Below are 22548 nucleotides of genomic sequence, written 5' to 3'. Positions count from 1 at the left end.
CCAGAACCCTGAAGCCTCTGCCTAACCCCATGATGGAGGATGTGGCTGCAAGCCAAAGTGAAGAAATCTGAGACCAGATACCAAAAACCAAAACCAAGTTACATTTATTGATGGGGCCCACCCCCTGCTGTCCAGGGGAAAAGAGGTCCCCAGGGAGCCCCCTTGGACAAAATAGAAATGGCAGGAAGGTCCTATACATGAAAGAACGTCTCTGAGGTCCTTGCGTTTTTTGTTTTTTGTTTTGTTTTTTTTATAAAATGAGAGTCCTTCGTGCGGGGCCTCCCAGCTGTCCAATCCTTGAACTGGAGTACAGTCGCCCGAGGTGTGACCTCAGACCCTCACCCAGCAGACTGCCCGAGCCCCTGGACCTTGGTCCCAGGCAGGGGCACTGGGCAGAAGCCGAGGCCGGCAGTGGGCAAGGGGCTACTGCCCCATCACACGCTCATGGTCATCCCCGGCGAGTACTGCGGAGAGACGAGGGGGTGGCGCGCGGAGGCGGGCTCAGCTCCGGCCTAGGCTGGGACCCGCCCCCCCGGGGAGAAGAGGGGACGGGGCGGGGCGGACGTGTGGGGGGGGGGGGAGACAGGTGGCGAAGCGTGGGGAAGCCGCCCTGGGGTGCGGGTCCCAGGGTGGGGTTGGGACGGGGGCGGGCCGGTGAGATAAGGGCAGGAGTGAGGGAAGGGGGGAGAGGGGAGGGGAAGGATGACGCGGCCGCCCCCCCACCTGGCCCGCCGCGGTCACGGTCTTGCTCTGGCCCCCCGGCCGCCCCGCCGGGGCCTGCCCGCCAGGCCCCTCCGGCCCGACGCCGCCGCGGGGGGGGAGTCGACGCAGTCGCTTACGCTTTCGCTCGGGAACGGGTGCAGGAAGGTCCCGGCGGCCGCCATCTCGCCGTCGTCCCGCGGGGTGCCCGGGGCGTTGCTCAGGCCGGCCACGGCGCCGGGGGAGCTCTGGGGGCGGCCGCGGTCAGCGCGGTACTCCCCGCCCCGCGGGCCAGGCCCTGCCCACCGCTCGTCCCGACCTGGACTAGGCCTCACCGCCCTGGTCAAGCCCGCATCCCCGCGCCCCGGGAGCCCCAGGCCCCACCCCACGCAGGAGCGCGGCCCCTCACCTTCGGCAACCCGTCCATATCGCCCGAGCCTGTGGACCGACAGACGGCGGACCGCGGCTCAGACGCGCCTGCGCCAGGCCCGACTTCCCCGCCCCCGGGAGCCCAGGGTCAATCGACCCCCTCCTCGAACTTCCCCCGCCCCCAGGCCCAGCCTGCTGGGGATCTCGGACGGAGGGTCCGGGCAGGGGTCAGTGATGGCACTCATGGTTTAGTTACAGGAATCCTCCCCCCAACGCAACCCCTGCCACTAGGCCGCCTGCGGAAGCTCGGGGCACAACTAGGGTCGCCAGAGGAGAAACGGGGTTGGAGGGGCGGGAGCATCCGCCAGGGGGCGCAAAAGGCTTGTGAAGCAGCCTGTTTGGGGAGTGGGGCGGGGGTGGTCTCCGGACGCCCACTCACCCAGGGATCCGTTCACGTGATGAGGCTCCATCGCACTCATGGCCGCCATGGGGCCCTCCGGACCAGGGCCAAGTGGGAACTGCGGGCAGCGGGGCAGCGTGGGACTAGGGCCACCAGACCCCCAGTGGGGCCACTACTTTCTGCAGCCCCCACCCTGGAGCCCCCTCCACTCACATTAGCCCTGCCGGCGCCCGGCCCAATGGGGTTCATGATAGTGTACATGTTCTCGCTGGAGTTGGTGGAGTCTGGGGGAGATATTGGTGCATGAGGGGAAGAAGTGGGACGACTTCTCCAGGAACACCCTCCCTGTACCCCACCCGGGCTGTACCACCTCCAGGGCTGGGCATGATGGGTGTTCCAGGGGGCCCGCCTCCTCCTGGGGGTCCCTGCACAAGGAGGGAGACAGAGAAGGTGAGAAAGACCCCCCCACACACACACATCTGCCACCCACGACCCCTCCCCCCAGGCTTGAGCGGCACAGCCACGGCCCGCTGGGCCCCACTCACCGTGTAGCTGCCGGGGGAGGAGGAGGAATAGGGGATCTGGGGAGAAGGGCAGCTATGAGCAGTCGCCCGCTCTACCCCGCACGGACCGCTACCATCTTCCCCCGGCCCTCCGGGCCACCACTCACCGAGTTTCCGCTGGGGCTGGCCCATGGGCCTCGCACTCCAGGGCCCCTAGAAGAGACAGTGGGTGGACCCTGGGGTGAGGCCGGGTGGTACACGGCCCCCCCCCCGCTACGCACTGTCACCCCCCACCCTGCTGCCCCGTGTGCCCCCAAACAGGCCCTCAGCGCAGCAGACATTGGCTGGGTCAGCCTTCATCCCTCACCGGCCTTTGGGCCTCAGTTTCCCCACCTGACAGCAGAGTAAACGATATCCAGAGCATGAACAATGGCCAGTGCAGATTGAGCCTGCCCCGGCCCACCCAGCCCGTGAAGCTGGGTGATGGCCCACGTGGGCACACTCCAGGGGTTCTCCCAGGGCCTTACATGTTCATGGTGGGCAGGCCCGGGCCGGCGAGAGAGTTGGGTGGGGGCCGCATGCCACCTCCATAGCTCTGGGGAAGCAAAAGGGCTGTGAGTGGCCAAGGTGTGGGGGGAAGGCCCCGAGGCGTACCCCCTCTCCCGGACCCTGCCTTCACCTGGGGTCCAACGCCGGCCATGCCCCGTGGAGGTGTCACCCTCTGCATCGGGCCCATGCTCGGATGCCCTGAGGTGGGGACAGAAGGAGGGGGGCTCAGGCCGGTAACACTCCCCGGGGTGGACATGGGCTGGATGGGGGTGGTTCTGCACCGTGAGACAGCAGGGACGAGGCATTCCGAGCCGGGGTCCCGATGAGTGGAGGGGGAGGCAGCAGCTGGAGCTTCCCTACTCACCCTGAGCACGCGGGGAGGGTTCCATGGCGCCAGCGAGGAGGGGCTGGGAGCCGGGGAGGCCCACCGGAGGCTGCGGAGGGGGCGTCGCAGCAGTGAGCGAGGGCACCACCACCCTGGCCCAACTCCTGCCCCCCCTCCCCTCATCCCTCTCTCACCTGACTCGGCATCCGCAGGGCGGGCCGGGGGCCCCCTGGGAACCGCGGTGACATGAAGGGCTGGAAGAGGTGGGCCGGGGATCAGCACCTCCCACCGCCCGTTCGCCCCCCCCCCAAGCTACCCCGTTCCTGCGGCGCCCCGGCCCCCAGCCTGGACAGCCCCCTCTTCCAGGACCAGTCAGCAGACCGCAGCCAGCCAGTGCCCGGCGCGTGAGTGCGGTGGGGCCGGGGGCTCGAGTTGCTGGGACGTGCGTGTGGTGAAGGGGCGGGGCGTCACAGGTCCTTACCTGAACGTGAGGCCCCATCATGGGGGCGTTGGGGTTGTGGGGGGGCTGCTGGGAGTCGGGGGGGCCCTAGGAGGACAGAACCAGGTGGGTTGGGAAGAGCGAGGTCCACCGAAGCTTCACTGCTTTCTGTGGCCTTGCTGGGCGTGGCCAGGGAGGGGGGAGGGGATGCCATGGAGGCGGGAGGGTGGGCCAGTCCTGCACTCCCCCTAAGGCAAGACGGGGTTTCGGGTGAGGGGCTCTACGGAAACAGTCAGGGGCAAGACCCACGGCTCAGAGAGCCATGCTCTAAGGCTCTTAGCAACCTGGCACGCACAGACCAACTGCACAGAGACCCCGCCTTCTCCTGGCCTGGGACCCAGCTCAAGCGGCCCCTCCCCCGCTGGCTACACCAAAACCCAGATGCAAAAACCCACGCACTGACCACCCTCCCACCCAATTCCAGCCTGCCAGGGCCTCTCCCCACATGAGACCCCCAACCCCATCAGTGCCCGCACCTGTCACCCTGACATAACCACTCAAGAGTTGCAGAACAGGGGGCACCAGCCCTGGCTGTACCTGGAAGAAGCCGGGTGCCATGGGGCCCGCTGCCATTGCGTCATTGGGGGCCATGCTCCCCATCACTGGACTAGGGGCCGCTACAGAGCTCTGCAGGGGTGGGGAATACCATGAAAACCAGGTCAGGTCACTTCCTGCTTGAGTGTCCTCTCCTTTCCAAAAGCAGCCCACTCCACTGCACAAGGAACCTGGACCATCTGACCTTCTACCCATGCAGGTGAGGATGCCTGGAGGGTCCTCTAGGTGACGAGCAGCTGCCCCTGTCCCCACCCATGATTAGCAACCCTGACTTGGCCTCCTCCTCAGATGCGCTATGTGGCCCTCAGGATGGGCTTTGCCTCTTTGCTGCACCCAAGACGCTGGAGGTGATCAGGGCCCTGCCAGGCTGAACCCACAGCCCAGGAAAGAGGCCAGGATTCCCAGTTCCTAAGGAGTCAGTCCCAAGCCCGAGGATCTGGGGGTCTGAAAATGCCAACAACCCAGGGCTCCAGTGGGCATGTGCCTCATCCATTGGCACAGGCTTGTTCCTTCCATCTGAATCTAACCTCAGACTAGTAGGGGCACAGTCCCTAACTCTAGGCCCATCCCGGTAGGCTGGTGAGGCAGATAAGCTAGACCCCCAGCTCTATCCAAGACACCTAAAAACCAACTGGCAGCTTCAAGATGAACCTCCCTTCCAGAAGGCTCCTCCCTGAAGCTGCTGCACACACCAATCCCCCTCCTCCTCCAATAGGGAGGGAAATGAAGAGGAGGACGACTGGGGTGGGGTCTTCAGGCTCCTGACTTCAGATGGAGGAGAGGAGATGACAGGGTGCCAGAGAGGGGAGTTCCCATGTCAGCCAAGGGCGGAGATGCTGGTGGCAGGCCAGAGCTGGCAGGGGGCAGGCTGACAGGCCACTTCCTCTGGTCGGTTCCAAGTCCCAGGCCTGTCTGCCTTTGGGGCCCACAGAGCAGGGAGGAGAAGGGGAAATGGAGGCCTAGTTTACAGGGCAGAGGGGACACATCAAAGGATAGGGAAGGAGAAGGACTCTGCAGGGACTGAGTAGAGAAGAGAGGAGTAGTTCTCTGGGGGCCCCTTGACTCTGGTCTGTCTGGATCATCTGCCCCCACTCCAGGCCTGACAGGACCCAAGAGGAAGGGTCTGGTCTTTGCGGGTCACTGCCGTCCCTGGGGCTAGCACAAGCCATCACACAAGGGATGCTCAGGAATTTGTAGAACTGCACCCACTTGGGTTCAGAGGAGTTAAGCATTTTGCCCATGGTCACACAGCATTTCCTGCCCTACAGAAGTGGGGAGAGGGCCCCTTGGCTGGGTCAGGGCAGGGCCCCTGGAGACATACCCTTCCGCCTGGGGAATGCAAGCTGCCCCCCTTCCTGTCCCTTCTCAAAGGTCAGCCTCTGAAGGACTCCAGGCCCCAAACTGGGGAGGTATGGGTGGGAGCCTCCCCAGGCCTATGGTGACTGAAAGCACTCCCAGGGCCCATTGCAAATCTTTTGAAAGCCCAAGAGACCCTAGGAGTGAGGGGGGATAAAGCTTTCAGCACCCCCTCCAAACTGCCACCCCCCCCCCCTTCCTCCACCTCATGCTCTCCCACAGATACAGCCTTACAGCTGAACAGCTATTCTCGAAGGCGCCTGCCTCAGTGGCTGAACAGGGGCACCTCTGAACCTTAGGTCTATCCACCCCCGCCCCCCCCCCCCACCTACCCCACAGGGAGGGTGGGAGAGCAGTCCCCCTCCTTTTGAGCCACAACAGGCACCAGATCATTTCCTGGTCGGGAGGGCGGAGGTGGGGGCAGCTGCTTTCTGGGCTGCGGACCACGAGATGTGGGGGCAGGGAAAAGATGGGGCACCCCTCACCCCCTTGTAGCTTCCCAATTCTAGGCCCAGAAGGGTTAATATGGGGCGGTCCACTCTCCCTGGCGGGTGGCCCAGCTAGACCCCCCCCCCCCGCCCCCACGTCCATCATCCGCCCGGAGACGCCCTGGCCCAACCTGCGTTGCTATGACGACGGGTTGGGCGCGCTAGCGTTTCCTGGAGATGCCGAGGTCGGCAGCAGAGCCGGGAGGGGCGAACTGAGTCCCCACTCGGAGGCCTCCACACACACACCGACCACGTAGAGGAGGCAAGCAGGGCGCTAGAGCAGCGGCCGGGCAGGATGTGCGCCCGCAGCAACAGAGAACCCGCCACCCCGGGGCCAGGTCGCTACCCACCGCGGGCGGGGTGGGGGGGGGTCCCCATCCCTCCACCCACGTCCGCTGTGCCCGTGCCATCTCCCCCCACCCCCCACGCCACGCGCGCTCCGCTGCCATGGTAACCGGCGCGCTCCCGGGAAGCGCGTACCCCTCCGTGTGAAGAACCAAGCACTCCGCCCTCCTTGCCCTCCCTGGAGGCGCCCTGAGAGGCCGCTGGAGTCGCCGGCAGAGGCAAAGCCGGGGCGGAGAGGGAAGGGGCGCTGAGCAGGCCGGGAGGGGGCGCCCTCAAGGAGTCAGGCACGCACACAACTCCAGACACCCCTGGAGCCCCAGTTCTGGCAGGAGAGGGACAGGGGGGCAGCACACGAGCAGTGGGACCCAATAGGGACCCACAGTATGACCCCAGCTCCCAAGCACAGCGTAAGGCGCGTGAGGAGCGTCTTCAGGGACAAGACGAAGCCTTACCCCTCCGGGGCTGCACTCCCGCCCTACGAAGGCCTGCACTGGGCAGGGGAGGGGATGCGTTATGCGGGGAGGCGGTGCACAACCTTGACCAATTGCAGAGCGAGATGGGGACCGCCACGCCCTGGGAGGCCCGAGGGGGCACAGCGGGGAGGATTGCTCAGGATGCGAGGACGGCTGTCGGAGTGTGGGCGCACAACGGGGAGGGGGGTGGGAGGGGGGAACTCGCCTAGAGCTGCCCGCCCCTGGACGCCAGTTGAGCTGCTGCTTCCCCCTTGAGTGGGCCCGGAGCCCCCAAGCCTTTCCTGGCCAGCCAGAGACCTCTCGGAGAAGCCGGGTGGCCAAGCCCCACACCCAAGGCCAAGAAGATAAAGGCAGGGGCTGCCATCTGCCCATGACAAAATGCCACCAGCCCTTTCATGTCATGCCCTTTCCTCTTCAGACAGGCCTCTGACTCCACTCAACCCAGAAGGAAACTGAGGCCAAAGAGGTGGAGTCAACAGCCTCAGCCACCAAGCAAAGTTAGGAAGTGTGCCCACTGCTGGGCCTCTGCTGCTCAAGGGTGCACCTGCCAGTTAGCCAACCCCCACCCCCACTCCCGCCTGCACTCAGAAAGGCTGGGGCGGGAGGGGACATGCAGTAGTGGCCCCAACCCCGTCCCCCGCCACACATGTAGACACACACACACAAACTACACATACACAGCTAGGCAGATGGGGAGGCAGGAGCTCCTGGCTCCACGGGGGATTCAGATGATGGAGAAGAGAGGCGGGGCCCGCCTCAGGAAGGTATGGGGGGGGCTGTGGGGGCCCTCAGGAGCTGAGCGCAGTGGAAGGACCTCCCCCATCTTGTGAGTATCCCTATACTGAGTAGAGGGAATAGGGACTCCCCAGAAGTGGCCAGATCCCAGATCAACCCCCACAGCCAGACCCACTTGGCCACCCAAGCCAGCCTCAGGCCACACAGGACCCCAAGGCCACAGGCCCAGAAACCTGCCCATGCCCACGAGCCCTGGTCCCAGTCCCCGGGGCAGGGACTCACGTAGTCCTGGAAGGCCTTGGCCTCATTTGAGTGCTCACACGCCTCTCTGCGGTCAGGTGCTGCACAGTACAAGTCCCAGAACACGCTGTGGGCGGCAGGGGGGGGGGGGGGGGACGATGGTTTCCCCACACGTCCCCACCCAGCCCCCCTCCGTGGCCCACCCTGGCCAGCCTCACACGCACCACCACCAGGAATGCAGGAACCCTGGGGGCTCCCCCAGCGTAATGTTCTTCTCCCATCGGATCTGCAGGGGGAAGGCAAGACAGTAAGAGGGCCCTGCCTGACCCCTTCCAACCTGGGGCAGCCCTAGCCCAGCCTGGTGCCTGGGGAATGCTGGGGACCAGCAGCCCAGAGCAAGGGAGCTGGGAGGGGGGCAACTATGTGAGGGGCAGATAAGTGGGCACAGATCGTCAGATGGCTAGGCAGATGCCTGGACACCAGTCCACGGGCCCTGATCCACCCCAGCCCTCAGTTCCCAGGGCCAGCAGAGGGGCACCCCAACCCATTTGGAAAGGAGATGGAGAGGACCCCAGGGTATGGGTGGTAAGGAAGGGCCCAGCTTAGGGGGGGATCTCTGCCTGGCCAGGCTGGCTTACCTCGGACAGAAAGGTCTGGGCTGACTTCTGGGCACCAACGTGCAACAGGTACTCGTATACATAGAGTGCCAACCTGCAGGCAGGCAGAGGGGAGGCTGGCTCAGGCCTGGGGCGAGCCCCACAGTCCCAAGGATCCCTGAGAGAGGCCCTCAGTGAGCCCCTCATGACGCCACTCCCGGCCTCACTCACTGCCCCCTACTGGTTCCCCAATCACCCACATCTCCCCCACCCTGACAGGTGATGACTTCAGTTGCTCAGACCAGCCAACTCCTACATATCCATCAATACCCAGCCTGCAGGCCCTTCTTCTAGGCAACGCTCTCAGCAGTCCATAACCCCCCACTGGCAAACCAAACTCTGCTCTGTTAAACACCAAGTCCCGGCCCCATCCTGCCAACGCTGAGACCCCAGAACAGCCTTGGTCCCAGGGAGGTTTTCTGCCCAGGAGAAAGGGCTCCCGGATGTCACTCCAGACTATGCCCTGGGTAGGGTCTCCCAGCCAGTACCCTAGGCCATGTGGCCAGGGCCCAGCACCTAATTCCCTCCCAGCCTTGCCTGCTAGGGGCCCTCTTCCAGGTGTCCCTGGACCCCCGTTCTCTTTCTCAGGATCAGCGCCCATCCACCAGTGGTGGCCATGACCCATCTATACCAGCCCTCCAGGGAGAGTCTGGAGAAGTGAGGGTAGCGAGGGGCAGTGGGGCCAGCAGTGCCACTTGGCTGCCACGGCACCTTGTCGAAACACAGTGCCGGGTAACCTTAGACACACCAATCTGGCCACTGCCCACCCCAAGAACAGGCCACCTTCCATCCGGCAGTGTCCTCCACGGACCACATAGGAAGGCCGGCCCTTCCACGCCACCTTCCAAGCCTCTCCATCCTCAGCCTCCACGCCCCCTCATCAGTCCTCCACACGAGCAAGCAGAGAAACAACTTCCTGGCCCCTGGGGTCACCCATTTCCCAACCATCCACTCCACGGTTACGGGCCCCTCCCAGTGCTCCCAGGGACCTTACTGCCCGTCCAGGTCCCATGTGGGCTGGGGGGTATAGGGTCCAGATCCAAGACTGGGGACTCCTCAAGGGCTGGCCTGAGCTGGAAGGCCTTCTAGAACGCCTCCCCACTCGGCTGGCCGCCCTTCCCTGGCTGAGGGCCCCATCCTAAAATAACCCTGCTTTGTCTCATGTTCCTGCTCTCTCCCCACCTTCCCAGCCAGGCTTCTTGATCCTCACACACCCGCCCCCCATCAGATCACTCCCCCTTCCTCAGACCTCACAGAGGCAGTTCTGGCCATTCTGTCCTGGCCCCCAGTCCCTGCCCCACCCCATGGGTTCTGTCCTTGGCCTGGATCCTCTTCCTTCATCCAGCGCCTCCCTGTGCAATGAACGCAACAGACACCTGTACCTCTGCAAGCTACCTGCTTGTGGGCAGACAGGGACGCAACACTACATAGGAGAAGCTAAGTTATATGCTGGGCCGGAAGGTTGTGCGTGCTAGGGGAGGGCAAAAGGGGGACGTTAAGGGGTTGGGGTGGGCAGCTGTCCCAGGGTGAGGTGGGCCCCTGGCTCACACCACACCAAATGAGCTGTGACAGCCACCTACAGGGACAGGGCATAGAGGGGTAGAGTTCATGGTGCTCATGCAACTCCAAGTGTGGGTTTTCCTCAAGACTGGCTGCGGATTCCCCCACATCATCGCACCCCTCTCAGCCTTCCTGGCCCCATGGCCCCATGGCCAGGTTTACCTGTCCAATTCACTCCTGTGACTCTTCCTTTCTGGAGGCTTCCTGAGCTTTCAAGGGGCCTGCATCTGCCAGCCCTGTGTCCATTAGTGAAGCAACGAATGTGAAAAGCCAATGGCCTGAAGCAGAGCCAACCAGCGCAGGCCTACCAGCTACCCCACCTTCCAGGTAAGGAGAGGCTGAGAGAGGTCTGGTCAGTCCCTCACCCATTTCGGGGGTTGCTGCAAGGAGCAGGAAAGTCTGGGGTGAGGCGTCCAGAGACAAGGAAGCAAAATGAGGTGGGGGAATCCAGGTAGATGGGGTAAGGGTAGGGGTAGTGGGGGGCTGCGGTCTTGCCCTGGGGGAATTCTAGCTCAGTAAGCCCCCTGAAGAAATACCCTTGGCTCCCACCACATCCACCAAGGGGTCTACACTGCCAGCCATTGGGTCTTCCTATACCTCCCTTTGCCCTTGACTGTTCAGCAGTGACATGTGACCCAGAATGCAGGTTCAGGAGCCCGCCTCGGCCTGCCCCCCACGCCCCTGTGATCTGGCTTGGGTGGTCTGGCCTTGACTCACAAAGATACAAGGGTGCACACACGTGCACGAATAATATCCACCCAACCACAGCCCTGAGATCACTGCACTTACTGAATTTAGGGGGAAAAGACTTAAGGAAAAAGCTCGCTCTCCTGATTCGGAGCCTTCTTCCTGCCTCCTCTAGCACACACTTGGCCCAGGCCACTAGCATCTCTTACCTGGATTTCGACAGCCCCCCCCCCCCGCCCCCTTCCAGGGGCTGCGCTCTCCCCAGCCCCTAGTGTCTACACACACACATCCCGTAACACTCCCCCTTCACTGCCCCAACACACATACACTGGCCATCCTCCACCTCAGGGCCTTTACCCAGGGTGTTCACCCACCTCCAACGCTTCCACCTAGAGGCCGGTGTAGCTCAAATGTCACCCGTCACAGTCTTTCCTATCACACCTAACACCACCTGCCCCATCCGCCGCTGCCCGCCCCCCCCCCCCCCCATCACCTTATTTATCCCCTTCTGACACATAGGTCTCTGCTCTCTGCCTGCAGTTCCTTCTGGAATGCAGCTTCGGAGGGGGCCGGGGGTGGAGGCAGGGACTTGCTCTCTTTCACTCACTACTGAACTTAAAACAGGGGCGCCTGGGTGGCGCAGTCGGTTGGGCGTCCGACTTCAGCCGGGTCACGATCTCGCAGTCCGTGAGTTGGAGCCCCGCGTCAGGCTCTGGGCTGATGGCTCAGAGCCTGGAGCCTGTTTCCGATTCTGTGTCTCCCTCTCTCTCTGCCCCTCCCCCGTTCATGCTCTGTCTCTCTCTGTCCCCCAAAAAATAAATAAACGTTGAAAAAAAATTAAAAAAAAAAAAACAGCCCAGCGCATCTTGGGCCCCCATCTACCCCAAAGGAATGAACAAACCAACACCAGGACTCCCTCCTGTGACTTCGGGGGGATTAACACAAGTAGTCTGGTAAGCACCCATACAAGTTGGCTGAGTATTTCGATGTTAAGGATTTGGGTGGGGTTTTATCCCCAAAGCAGAGAAACCAGGCAGAGTTTTCAGTTTTGCAGATTTCTCTTACATGTTGGTACTTTAATTTTTACTACGATGGAGTCTGAGGGAAGAATTGTGAGCTGTTTTGTTTTGCGTGAAAAGTGCTTTTGTTGTTGCTTGTGTGTGCATCGTAAGTTTATTGCCGATACGGGAGGGAGATTCCTTCCATCCCCAAAACGAAACACATGGGCGCCCTGGAGAAATCTAGGAGATTCTTCCCACTCCAGGGAAGGAGTGAGAAGGACGGATGCTGGGGACAAGGCAGGCTTTGCAGTTCCTCAGCCTACTTATCCTCCCCTCAACAGAGGAGAGCTGCTCCCCACTATTATTTCCTCTCATCCACTCATCCCTGAAGTAATAATTAAAAAAAAAAAAAAAAAAAAAAAAAGGCTCCACTATTAAAAAAAAAAAAAGACAAAAAACCCTCAAGTATGGGAGCCAGGGGTCCCGGCTGGGACTTGAGGTTAAAGGTCACCAGTAGAAGAGGGACAGCAAGGGGAGGAGGAACCGCCACTGTTTCTGCTGCAGGGCCTCCTTCCTTGCTGCGTCCTGTAGCCGCTGCGGCGGCCTCATCTGCCGGCAACCGCACAGAGCGGACCACTGAGCCCCGGATGAAGCAGTCCTTCACTGATAATGCGTGAGGCTATTTCTCAGGGTCTGTGACACTGACGTCAGTTAGTCTGATGTTGAGATACCGATCCACACGCTGGAGGGTTCCACAGATGCTCAGGTCATTCTTGAGTTCCACGACCACATCCTTGCCCACGAGGGACTTGAAAAAGGAGTGGAAGAGCAAGGTGGTCCGGCCACTGCTGGAGGGAAAGCGAGGGCCGGAACCGCCAGCCTGGGGCCTGACGGCGCGCATGTTGGTGGCGGGGGACGGGGGGTGTGAAAATTTTTGAAGCCTGGACACGGGCTATGTTGTTCAGGGCCCTTCAGAGACCCCAAGCAGGGCTTCTAGTTTGACGGTCACTGACCAAGCCCTGGGCTCGGTCATGGGGAAGGGCCTGGGCTCTGGATCCAAATCCTGGCATCCCCACCCCTAACCAGGTTGGCAAATGACCTGCAGAATGACTGCACTCGGGGGGGCGCTTCTGCAGTAAGAGGGCAGGTGGATGGAAGGAGCGAGTGACCTAGAGGATCTGGCGTGCCCAGACCCCAAGTATTCATAGGAAGAAATGCACACGGTGACCCAATAGGATGTTAGAGCCCCGCAGGCTACAATGCGGCACCACCACCACCGTAATCAAGAATTATGGTAGGTAAACGGATGCTCCCCGCATGGTGTCCTCCTCCCCCTTAAAGCCCCTGGACTTGCTGCTGGGGGCTGGGAGATGCCCTCTACCCAGGGGCTTGTATCACTCAGCAAAGGGACTCTCCAAGCCACACACTTCCTCCCTCCCCACTGCTGCCTTCAAGGCCAGGCCTTCAGGCATCTCTTGCCAGGGTGGTGACCACCCTCCTCACCATCCGCCTGGCACAGCCTCCACACTTGCCCCTCACAGCCCTTCTCCCACACGGTGGCCAGAGTGATGACCCCCCACTCACAAATTCCACCTCTGTCTTCCTCCTCCTCCTGTTCCCTCCCAGACACTACCTCTTCTCAAGTCCTTCCTTGGAGGCTCCCCTGTGTCCAGCGGCTCTGCTTAGCCTCCAAGACTCCGCTCAGGGGCTCCTTTCTTAAGGACCTCTTACTCATCTGCTCTCCAAACAAGGATGCCCACAGCCATACTCGGAAGCCCAGCAAGAAACAGAGCAAACGCAAGGTGACTCCCGCACCTGCTGGGCTAAGGAACAAACTTCACCTGTGGTCATGTGCCCTGTCTCAAAACCCGCCCCAGGAGAAAAAAACACAAGGAACCCCGTGACACCCACCATGGTTGTCGTTTATGGAATGATTTAAACCAACCTAGCAGCGCTTCACAATGGCAGAACCTCTGGAGCCATAGGAGGAGGGATACAAAGGGGACAAAGGGGCCTGCAGCTACCCCTGCTACCTTCGTACTCTTATTTAAAAAGCCCTAAATCCAACGACCAAATGCAAGTGCTAGTTAGTTCTGGGTGGCAGGTGCCCTCCAGGCTGCCCTGTAGGTTGGGAGTGTTTATTATTGGATCCACCGTCCTGGCACCCAGCAGGTATGCAGTCCTTTCTGGGGCAGGCTGTCCCAGACCCAGTGTTGAGATGGGGAGCCAGAGGCGGGCCCAGGACAGGGACCTGAGAGGGAGGAAGGGCAGGAGGAGGCAGGAGGGTGAGCAGGGAGAAAAACATAGTGCCAGGGGCTGAGGACCTGAGCAGTGTGACCCCCTCCCCCCCCACACACCCCATTTCACAGAGGAGGAAACCGAGGCCCAGACACAGGAAGTGGCTGGGCTGGTGGCTGCCTGCGTGGGGTGCCCTACCTGCAGCCTTTCACCAGTCCTTGTAGTCCTTGTGAGAATCCTACAAGGCCGGTCGTCCTTATTTCAGAAAGGAAGGCTCAGCAGCAACCAGCCGGCTTCCCGGGTGCGGTGTCGCCCTCCCCCCTTCCGAGAGCTCTCTCGCTCTCTCGTGCCCTAGACGCTGAGACCTCAGCAGATCGCTTCCTCCCCAGGGCCCCCGCAGCCCTACGGATGAAAGAGGGGGTGCGACCATCTGGTGTTTTCCAAACTTTCTTTAGCAGCAGAACCCGATCTCCAAACCAACGCTTACATGGGAGCCCCTACAAGAAACGGACGAACGCAGGGCAGCTCTGGTCACCAAGGGGCCTGGAGAATAGGCACGATGGCACCTTTAGCCTCCGCATGAGGGTTTTTTGCAGATCCCAGTGTCCCCCCCCCCCCCCCACACACACACACTGGGAGCCGTGTGGCCTCCCGAGGGGATCCACCCAGCTGCCCACGCGGGGCTGGGGCCAGCACCCCTCAGGCCCTCTCCTCTCTCAAGCTCTTCCTGAGGTGCAGGGGTTCCCCCCTCCCCGACTGAGGTCAGTCTCGTCGGCCGCGGAAACTTCCCTGCAGAATGTGGGAGAGGGCTCGGCTCGCGACCTCGCGCGCACGCAGGTCTCGACTGTTGGAGGTCTCGCGACCTTCGAGTCCGGCTCGGATCCGATCCGTCGCGCCCCTTCGAATCCTGCGCCCTCAAGTCTGGGGCCACGTCGCGACCCCTCGCGCCACTCGGGTCGCTCAAGCCCTCGGGTTTCACGCGCCCCCTCAAATCTCGCGAACCTCGGGTCTCCAGCACCCCTTCAGCCCTCCCGACCTCTGGGATCTCGCGCACCCCCTCCAGCCACACGACCCCTTGCGTCCCTCGCGCCGCCCGAGTCCCACGCGCCCGTCAAATCTCGCGAACCCCGCAGCTCCCCACGCCCCTTAGATCTAGCGCACTCCCACGAATCTCGCGGCCCCGCGCGCCCCTCGGGTCTCGCGCGCCCCCCTCAAATCTCGCGCCCCTCGGGTCTCGCGCGCCCCCGCAAATCTCGCGACCCCTTCGAGCCGCGCTGGGGCCCCGCACGCCCTGCCCCCGCGCCCACGTGCCCCGCGCGGTGCCCGCCGGCATTGGGGCCCACGGAAGCCCGCGCGGCGGCCGAGTCCCGCCCCCGGCGCCCACGGCCCCGGCCCACCGACTCACTTCTCGCGGGCCTGGCTGTCGGAGGGCACGGCCGAGCCCTTGCCCCCCTTGGCGTACATGCTGCTCCGAGCCGCCGCCGCCGCCGCCGCCTCCGGGGCCCACACCTGTCAGGCGGCACCGCGGGCCGCGCTAGCGGTCGCCATAGCTACCCCGCGCCCTGGGCCTCACAGCCCCGAGCCCCGCGCGGGCACCGCGGGCATCGTCCGCGCGGGGGAGCTCCAGACGGCCAAGGCGGCGGTGGCGGCGGCGGCGGCAGCTCCAGCTTCAGCTCCAGCCACGGGTTTTATTTTCTTCCTCTCTTCCCTCAGCGCGGGCTGTTCCGGGAAGCGCGCGCCCCCTCCTCCCGCCGCGCGCGCCCCCGCCCGCCGCCTCCCTGCCGCCCGCGGGCGCCGCTCTTAAAGGGGCGATGGCGGGCGCGCGGATGGGTCCCGCTGTGGGGACCGTGGGCCGGGCGCGCACGCGCAGTGCCCAACGCAGTGGGGTGGGGTGGGGTGGGGGGGGGGAGCGCGGGGACACACACGCAGGCACGGGTGGGGGCGGCCACCTGGGGACACACAGCAGGATACAGTTGATCACGGCTCCACACACGGTCTACAAATAGGACCAGCCACCCAAATTGTACACCCAGGAGCACAGCCACACGCAGGACCCTACACACACAAATCCACAGAGCTACTGGAACGACGAGTGAGGGTTCCCTAAAGCGACAGGCCGTCACACTGGGTGTCCTCCCCACAGATATGTCCCCCCCACATCCTGAGAGGAACCCGCCACACGTACAGTTCACCCAGGGACACCCCGTCCCACACACGGTGGTATACACAGTGGCCACCAGGACAGCAAAACACACAGGCCACTGCTCACAGGGACGCACAGGCACACGTCGGCTCCGTTGTGCTACAGCTCCCAACGGGCCGTGGAAAAAAACGCGGCTGCTTGTCGGAACTCCTACCCAGGGCTCCACACGTAGCCCTGGGGTCTCACAGTGCCACAGACGACAGCGTCACACGGTCCCGGGGCCTGTGGCCACTCACAGACACACGACGCAGACACATGCAACCCGAAGACCACCACACAGCGCCGCCCCGTAGCCACACCCCGTGTCAATAGCAGTTGCTGGGTGATTGTCGACTGGGTCATTCCTGCGGCTGCTGCTCAGCCTGGGTATCGGCCGGCTGTAAACGGGGCGCATCCCACTTTCCATTGTCTCCTCTGCAGGAGTCAGGACTGCAGGCGGGGGGGGGGGACCCCATTCCCCCTCCAGGGGCCCTTCTCCTCTCTCCAGAGGGTGTGAGAGGGGGGCAGACACCGAAGTAAGGACAAGGGTGCCTGCGAGGGGTGGAGGCCTGTGCGCGGGACCTGCTTGCGCCCGGTGGAGGGAGGCAGTCCGGTCGTGTCTCCAGGTCTGGCTGTTTCTGTGAATGTCCGCCATAGGGGTCCCCCCCCCGCCCCCCCCCCCCCCATGCACGACTGCGAGCGTGTGTGTCTGTGTCTGGGTGTGAACCCGCAGTTCCTGTGTGAGTGCACATGTGCATCATGCCTGCCTGGAGTTTGGTAGGTATCCAGGGAAAGGCTGCTGTCTGGTCAACTGTCCCTGGCTCTGCAGCAGCGGTTGTGTGTCCTTGGCAGTTGTGTGAGGCCGAGTGACGCCCTTAGGCTGTGTGCACAAGTGTGTGTGTTTGCGTGTGCCTCCGCGCGGAGGTTGATTACTGGCTCCCCGGGACCTGTGTTGTGTGGTTGTGTGCTCAGGCTTCCTGCGCCGTGTGTGTGTGTGTGTGTGTGTGTGTGTGTGTGTGTGTGTGTGTGTGTCTTGATGGGAGCAACCGCCCCCGCCCCTGCCAGCTGACCCCCTGTTATACCTCCCTCTAAGAGGCCGCGCTCCCCAGTAGGGATCCCCACCCCTCAAGCCTGGCGGTCGGGAAGTCGGGAGCCGCTGGGGTTCCAGACAGGCGGAGAGGAAGGGAAGGGCCAGGCAGGCCCCAGCCCCGCCTCCATCCCGAGGGGCCCCGGGCCGGGGTTGGAGGGGGACGCCAGCCCTTCCCACTTCCTGTCCAGCCGGTCGTCCCCTCCCCCAGCTTCCTCTCCCGCGGGGCCCCCGAGGCCCGGGCAGGCGTAGAGGAGGGGCCTGCGTTGCGAGCTAATGGGGGCGCGGCCGGCAAGCTTCTATAGGGCCTCGAGCTGGCGGCTGCCCAGCGCCCCGGAGGCCACCGGCGGACGTGGGAGCCAAGGGCACCCTCGTCGTAATACCCGCTCCCACCACCGGTCTCCGGCGCCTACTTCCAACGAGGCACAGAGAAAGTGGCTCCCCCACGTCGCACAGCGTATATGTGACAACTGTGACACTCCGGCCCCGAGGACGCTCCTCCTGCCATCCCAGGCACCCCCTATTTATCTCCCAGCGCTCGGTGGCTCCCCGGGATTCTGTGTGTCCTGCGCGGGTCCCTCGGCCTTTCTGAGCCACGGTTCCTTGAGTCGTGATCTCCAACCTCCCCACAAACATTTATTGAGCATCTGCTGTGCGCAGGGCTCTTGTGGGGGCTCTGGGGACCCAGCCAGCACGCTTTGCTACTGCTTGTGGAACTGAGATTTTGATGGGGAGGGCTGACCGTCAAACGCTGGCGTGTCCGTAGGATAATTTCAAGGAGTACCACATGCTGGGCAGAGGGAGGGGTTCCCAGTGGAGAGGATCCAGCGATGGCCAAAAGGGCCGGGCTCCCAGGCAGGGTGGAGGCGGGCGGGGGGTGGGGGGGTGGTGGGAGGATGGAGAGAAGGAGGGAAACGCAGCGCGAGCTGCGAAGGGGGAGGTGCGGCGGGCTGAAGCGACAAGCGCGGTTCTCATGGCAACCGGGACGGATCTCCAAACACAGCCTCGGTGCCCGCGGAAAAGTCCGAGAAAAGGGAGATCGGCCCCACGCGGCGTCAGGGAAGCGGAGCCGCGCGCACATCCAAGCAGGGCGCACTCCTTACAAGAGCAGAACCCACAGAAGGGCCTTACCCCCACCGCACCCAGAAGAGGGAGGGGCTTGGGGGGGGGAGGAAAGTTTTTCGGTTTTTTTTTTTGTTTGTTGTTTTATTAAGGGGAGGGGTGGATCTGAAAGATCTGAAAGCAAAATGTTCAGACTGCAGCACAGAAGTGCAAAGGCCCTGAGGTGGGTACACGGTTAAGGTGCTGGAGGCAGAACGAGGAGGGCAGTGTGGCTGGAACAGGAAGAGGAACCGGATCACTCCCGAGGGGACGGGTTGGGATTCGTTCTAAGCAATAAGGAGCCACGGGAAAGTGTGTAGCCTTGAACGGCAATCCGCAACAGGGTTTTAAGAAGCTCCATGGGGCTGCTGGGTACATCGAGATAGCATGGAGGATGCAGAAGGTTGCCCGCGTAAGAAGCCCAGGTAGACAGGGGCCCTGGGCCAATGGCAGACCCGGGAATTGATTGGGGTCCCGGTGGGGACCCGAAGCAGAGAAGACTTATTAAAGTCTGGTCGGAATCCTAGACCCGCCATTCCTTCATCGGCTCCCGACTGCCCCTGTGTGGCTGTGCGGGGACTGCAGCCTTGAGCCAGTTCTCTGCCTCGGGATCACCACCGGGTTGGAGGCGGTGCCTGGGCAAGCCCGTAGCGGACTGTGCTCCTAGGGCTGGGGCGGGGTGGGAGTGGGGGGTTGAATGGAGGAAAGTCTGTCCCTCCCCACTCCCTGCCAGCCCTTCCATTCTTCATACCCGCCCTTCACAGGCCCACCTCCCGGCCTTTGCACGGGCTGTTCCTGCTGCTGCCTGGAGGGCTCTTTGGCTCCTGGCCCTGCCTATTCTAGTTCCTTCTTCCCGCCACCCCCCTCGTCTCCTTCCTTCCCCTCTTTCTCCTCCCCTCCCTCTTCCTTGCCTTCCCTGGCCATCTCCCTCAGATTACTGGTTCAGCACTGGTCTTGGTTGGATTTGTCACTGTTACGATAAAATGATGCATCAAATAATCTGTTGACAGCCTATGCCTCCCCCCGGATCTGTCCTCCCTGAGGACACAGCCCTGGCGGCCGGTGAATATGTTGCAGAAGTCGCTGGGAAGCCTGGTTTGGGTTTTCCTGATGATGGTTTCTCCTCTCCACTGGAGATGGAAGGAGCACCCCCCCCCCCCCCGACTTCTCATTAAAGTGGCAGGCCTTGGGAGGGGCCCGGATTCGGGATGGGGGCTCCTCCCCAGCCGTGCGTGGGAGGCGGGCCACAGCTGGGAGCAGGGTCTGGGCCCTGAGATGTTTCCTCTCAGAAGCTGTAATTATGGGTAATTTTCTAACTGCAACACAAAAATTAAAACCCAAACAACATCGGGAGGGGAGAAGCCACAGCAGCTGGCCCGAGTGCTAGAGCAGGGGTGGGAGTTCTAGCCTAGACCTGGTGGGAGGAGCAAGGCCCCCAACCTGAGCGCTGGGGGGGGGGGGGGGGGGTTGAGGGGGGGCAAAGGCTCCCGGAAGAGGCAGAAACCCCTTGGAGTCTCAGGTTTCCTGTACTCCAAGACTGATCACCTGGAGGTAGAAGTCCCCGGATGGATGGATATTGGGCCTGGGTTTGAATCCTGGCTGCGCAGGTCCACTGAGAGTCTTGGAACAGGAGGCGACTGAACCCCCCCCCCCCACCAGCTTGCAGAGCTGCTGCCGAACTCTAGGCAACCGAGGGGACCCAGGATAACTAGGAGGAGGAGCCTCAAGCAATTCTACAGCTCCACCCATCAGCACCATCCTCAACAAAGCTCTGCCTGAGCCAGTAGGCTGACCTACCTCCAGTGCCTTCCGTGGGCTCCAGTGCCCATAAATTAAGTGCCTGTTCCTTCTCGTTGCATTTGAACTCCAGGGCCAAACCAATCGTAAGGAATTGGTGGGCTCAGCCCGGATCAGATCATCCCTGGAAAATTTGCCCAGCAGCCTCATTCCCATGTTATAGACTAGAATAGGGCTCTCTGAGCCCAGAGAGCTACTAAAAAAGTCACACGGGTGACACAGAGGCAGCACCTCACCCACTGGTATGCCTGCCCTGTCTGGGTCTGGGATACTCACTCTAAGAAACTGGAGGCATTCTGTGGAAACTTCAGGCCTGGGGGGAGGAGCAGGGAAGAGAGGAATGAAGGAGGGAAGAGCCTGTAGCAGGTACAGAGAAAGTTCCACAGATAAAATTGAGGCTCAGTACAGGGAAGCAACTTACCTGAAGACACACAGCAGAGAGTGGAGAACCAGGTATCTCTTTGGGCAGTAAAGGGGAGGGGTCTTCCCCCCCCCCCCCCCATTTGGGAGTCCATCACTTAATAATAACACTGGGGAATGGATGCTTGCTAAGCACCAGAAGCTGGGTACTTTGTGTCCACAGTCCTGTTGTATGCATCCAGCTCATCCCCACCCCAGGGCCTTTACATGGCAGTGCTCTCTGCCTGGGATACCTTGCCCCCAGCCCTTCCCCATGGCCTGCTACTCTTCATCCTTAAGGCCTCAGCTCCCACATGTCTTCTCAGAGAGGCCCTCCAACCCGGGTCACATTGCCCCGTTGGATTTTCCTGAAAACCTTGTTTTTGCACGTTGATTTCCCACATTTTCAGTAATCCATGAGTTCCACGAGGGCAGGGAGTTTGAATGTTTTGCTCAGTGCTTAGAACAAGTCTTGGCACACAGCAGGAGCTCAATAAATACCTGCTGCCACACACATGAATTAAAAATGATCATTGTCCCCTCTGCGCTGGGATCTGAGGCCTTCAGTGTCCTCAGTGGTCTTAGCCTGATTGTGACACAGACCATCATTACCATCCTCCCTGGCCAGGGTGGAGTCCAGGGTTCAAAAGGGCCAGGGACCAATTTTCTGCCTCTGCCCAGGCCACCGAGGACTTACAATCCCAAGTATGGCCACACGAGGGCAGCAGAGACTCGCAGCACGAGCTCCTAAGGGTCTTCCTCCCCCGCCCCCCTCCCCCCCTCAAGCCTCGCCTTGGTGCACCTTTGGAACTGCACTTGAGATCTCAAGCTTCAGGCTTGGAACGTAGTCAGCTTCTCTTGACCTTGCCCATGCCCCCAAGTCGGCTTCCAGATATATATTTACATATTTATGTGTTGAATTATTTCATAGCAAAAAAAAGAAGAAAAATACAGAAAAAAATCACCCGGTTCCTCCACCCCCCCCCCCCAAAACTTCCCATTTTGAACTCTGCCCTGCATATCTTTTTTTCCCCCCCTCACTTTATTTTCTCCAGAGGTCTTTCACCAACTTTTCCAAGCCATGAACCAAACCCCTCTACACTCTGTTTAACTTTTTCTCCACTGCACTCCTACTTCCTAATCATTGCACCTTCCCCACGGAATATCAGCTCCTCAAGGAAGGGCGGGAGTTTTGCTGCATTCAGGAGGCACTCAGTAAATATTTGAGGGATGAATGTAATCTTAGTAAAAAATTTAAAAATTAGGGGCGTCTGGCTGGTTCAGTCGGTACAGCATTCCACTCGTGATCTCAGTGTGGGTTCGAGCCTCACGTTGGGGGTAGCGATTGCTTAAAAATAAAATCTCTAAAAAGAAAAAGAAAAGAAAACCTAACAAATAAAACGAAATACCCTCCTTAGCCCACAGCCCCAGGCAATCGCTGTCATGAACTCAAGTTCAAATCCATGCATCCAGGAGTGACCTGCAGACCTGCAGACCCCACCAGGTAGACGTACGCAAATGCATCTTGTGTTTGAGCAACTGTGCAGCCTCATGGTCAACAACACGGATTCTCGGCTGACCCTCAGTTGCTCTTGAGCCTTGGGCAAGCTACTCAAACACACCATGCCTCAGTTTCCCTGTCTGTAAAATGGAGCAGGGGTCTTTTCAGTTCCTATGAAGCGTAATGACAGTTCCTATCTTCGAGGGGCTATCGTGAAGATTGCATCCTTTTTTTTTTTAAGCTTATTTTTATTTATTTTAAGTAATCTCTACACCCAATGTGGGGCTTGAACGCATGACCCCAAGGTCAAGAGTCAACATGCTCTACTGAGTCAGCCAGGTGTCCCAATCACTCCCCCATCTTAATTTGGGGTCCCTAAGAAGCAGGTTCTAAGAACAGAATTCAAGAGCATGGACTGTTTAGGTGGTCATTCCGAGAAGCCCTGGTCGAGGAAGAGACAGAGGTCAAGGTGAGGAGAGAGAAGGAGCCCTTCAGGGGCTACCAACCAGGGGGTTCCCAGGGGCTGGTTTCCCAGGGGGCCCTCAGGGACACAGCCCAGAGCGTGCCTCAGAGATGTCCTAAGTGAGGGAGGAGGAATCTGAGGCATTTATAATCAACGCTCCTCCTTCTGTGGCGGAGGGCTATTCCCAGGGGAGCCCTGTGGCCCAGCAGCTTGGCCTCCCGCAGCCTCCCACAACCAGACCAAACTTGGCTCTCGCAGGTGGAACGTGCTTGCTGACCGCAGCTGCCTCAGCGATATATTTTTGTTTGCCCCCCCCACCACCACCCACCTCACCCCCCCT

General features: G+C 61.4%; 1 protein-coding gene, 1 long non-coding RNA gene and 1 pseudogene across 13 annotated transcripts; 1 reads left to right on the top strand and 2 right to left on the bottom strand.

Moving 5' to 3' along the window:
• Positions 1-78: 78 nt before the first annotated feature.
• Positions 79-17219, bottom strand: SSBP4 (single stranded DNA binding protein 4). 12 transcript variants are annotated; one of them, XM_045496697.1, is made up of 18 exons: positions 16943-17219; positions 8175-8247; positions 7761-7822; positions 7579-7663; positions 3882-3971; positions 3327-3392; positions 3040-3099; positions 2885-2954; positions 2651-2718; positions 2499-2566; positions 2139-2184; positions 2014-2049; positions 1839-1893; positions 1682-1752; positions 1508-1586; positions 1109-1137; positions 840-947; positions 79-464 (listed from the first exon to the last, which is right to left on the bottom strand). In XM_045496697.1, the coding sequence occupies exons 5-18, from the start codon at positions 3942-3944 to the stop codon at positions 435-437; spliced, it is 849 nt and encodes a 282-aa protein (XP_045352653.1). In that variant the 5' UTR covers positions 3945-3971; positions 7579-7663; positions 7761-7822; positions 8175-8247; positions 16943-17219; the 3' UTR covers positions 79-434. The 12 variants fall into 12 exon arrangements, with proteins under 12 accessions (XP_045352653.1, XP_045352643.1, XP_045352646.1 ...); XM_045496687.1 differs by lacking the exon at positions 16943-17219 and adding an exon at positions 15084-15495 and having other exon boundaries at positions 724-947; XM_045496690.1 differs by lacking the exon at positions 16943-17219 and adding an exon at positions 15084-15493.
• On the top strand, positions 5881-13182 carry LOC123607434. Its single transcript, XR_006716741.1, has 4 exons — positions 5881-6081; positions 9952-10079; positions 12527-12734; positions 13067-13182. It is a non-coding gene; the product is annotated as an uncharacterized LOC123607434 (long non-coding RNA).
• LOC123607430 lies at positions 11590-15061 on the bottom strand (annotated as a pseudogene).
• Positions 17220-22548: the final 5329 nt, after the last annotated feature.

This window comes from Leopardus geoffroyi, chromosome A2, assembly GCF_018350155.1.
Source record: "Leopardus geoffroyi isolate Oge1 chromosome A2, O.geoffroyi_Oge1_pat1.0, whole genome shotgun sequence".
NCBI classification, from domain to species: Eukaryota; Metazoa; Chordata; class Mammalia; order Carnivora; family Felidae; genus Leopardus; species Leopardus geoffroyi.
The sequence above is the reverse complement of the archived record's forward strand: the minus strand, read 5'-3'. Positions and strand labels throughout refer to the sequence as shown.

What these genes read in the sequence shown, in the direction of transcription:
- SSBP4 (XM_045496685.1), bottom strand. Translation starts at nt 15,142, where the DNA reads ATGTACGCCAAGGGGGGCAAGGGCTCGGCCGTGCCCTCCGACAGCCAG. An exon ending in CCCAGACCTTTCTGTCCGAG is followed by an intron (nt 7,823 to 8,174) that starts GTAAGCCAGCCT and finishes TTCCCCCTGCAG; the next exon opens with ATCCGATGGGAGAAGAACAT. An exon ending in GGCCTGCCCACCATGAACAT is followed by an intron (nt 2,185 to 2,498) that starts GTAAGGCCCTGG and finishes TGTCTCTTCTAG; the next exon opens with GGGCCCTGGAGTGCGAGGCC.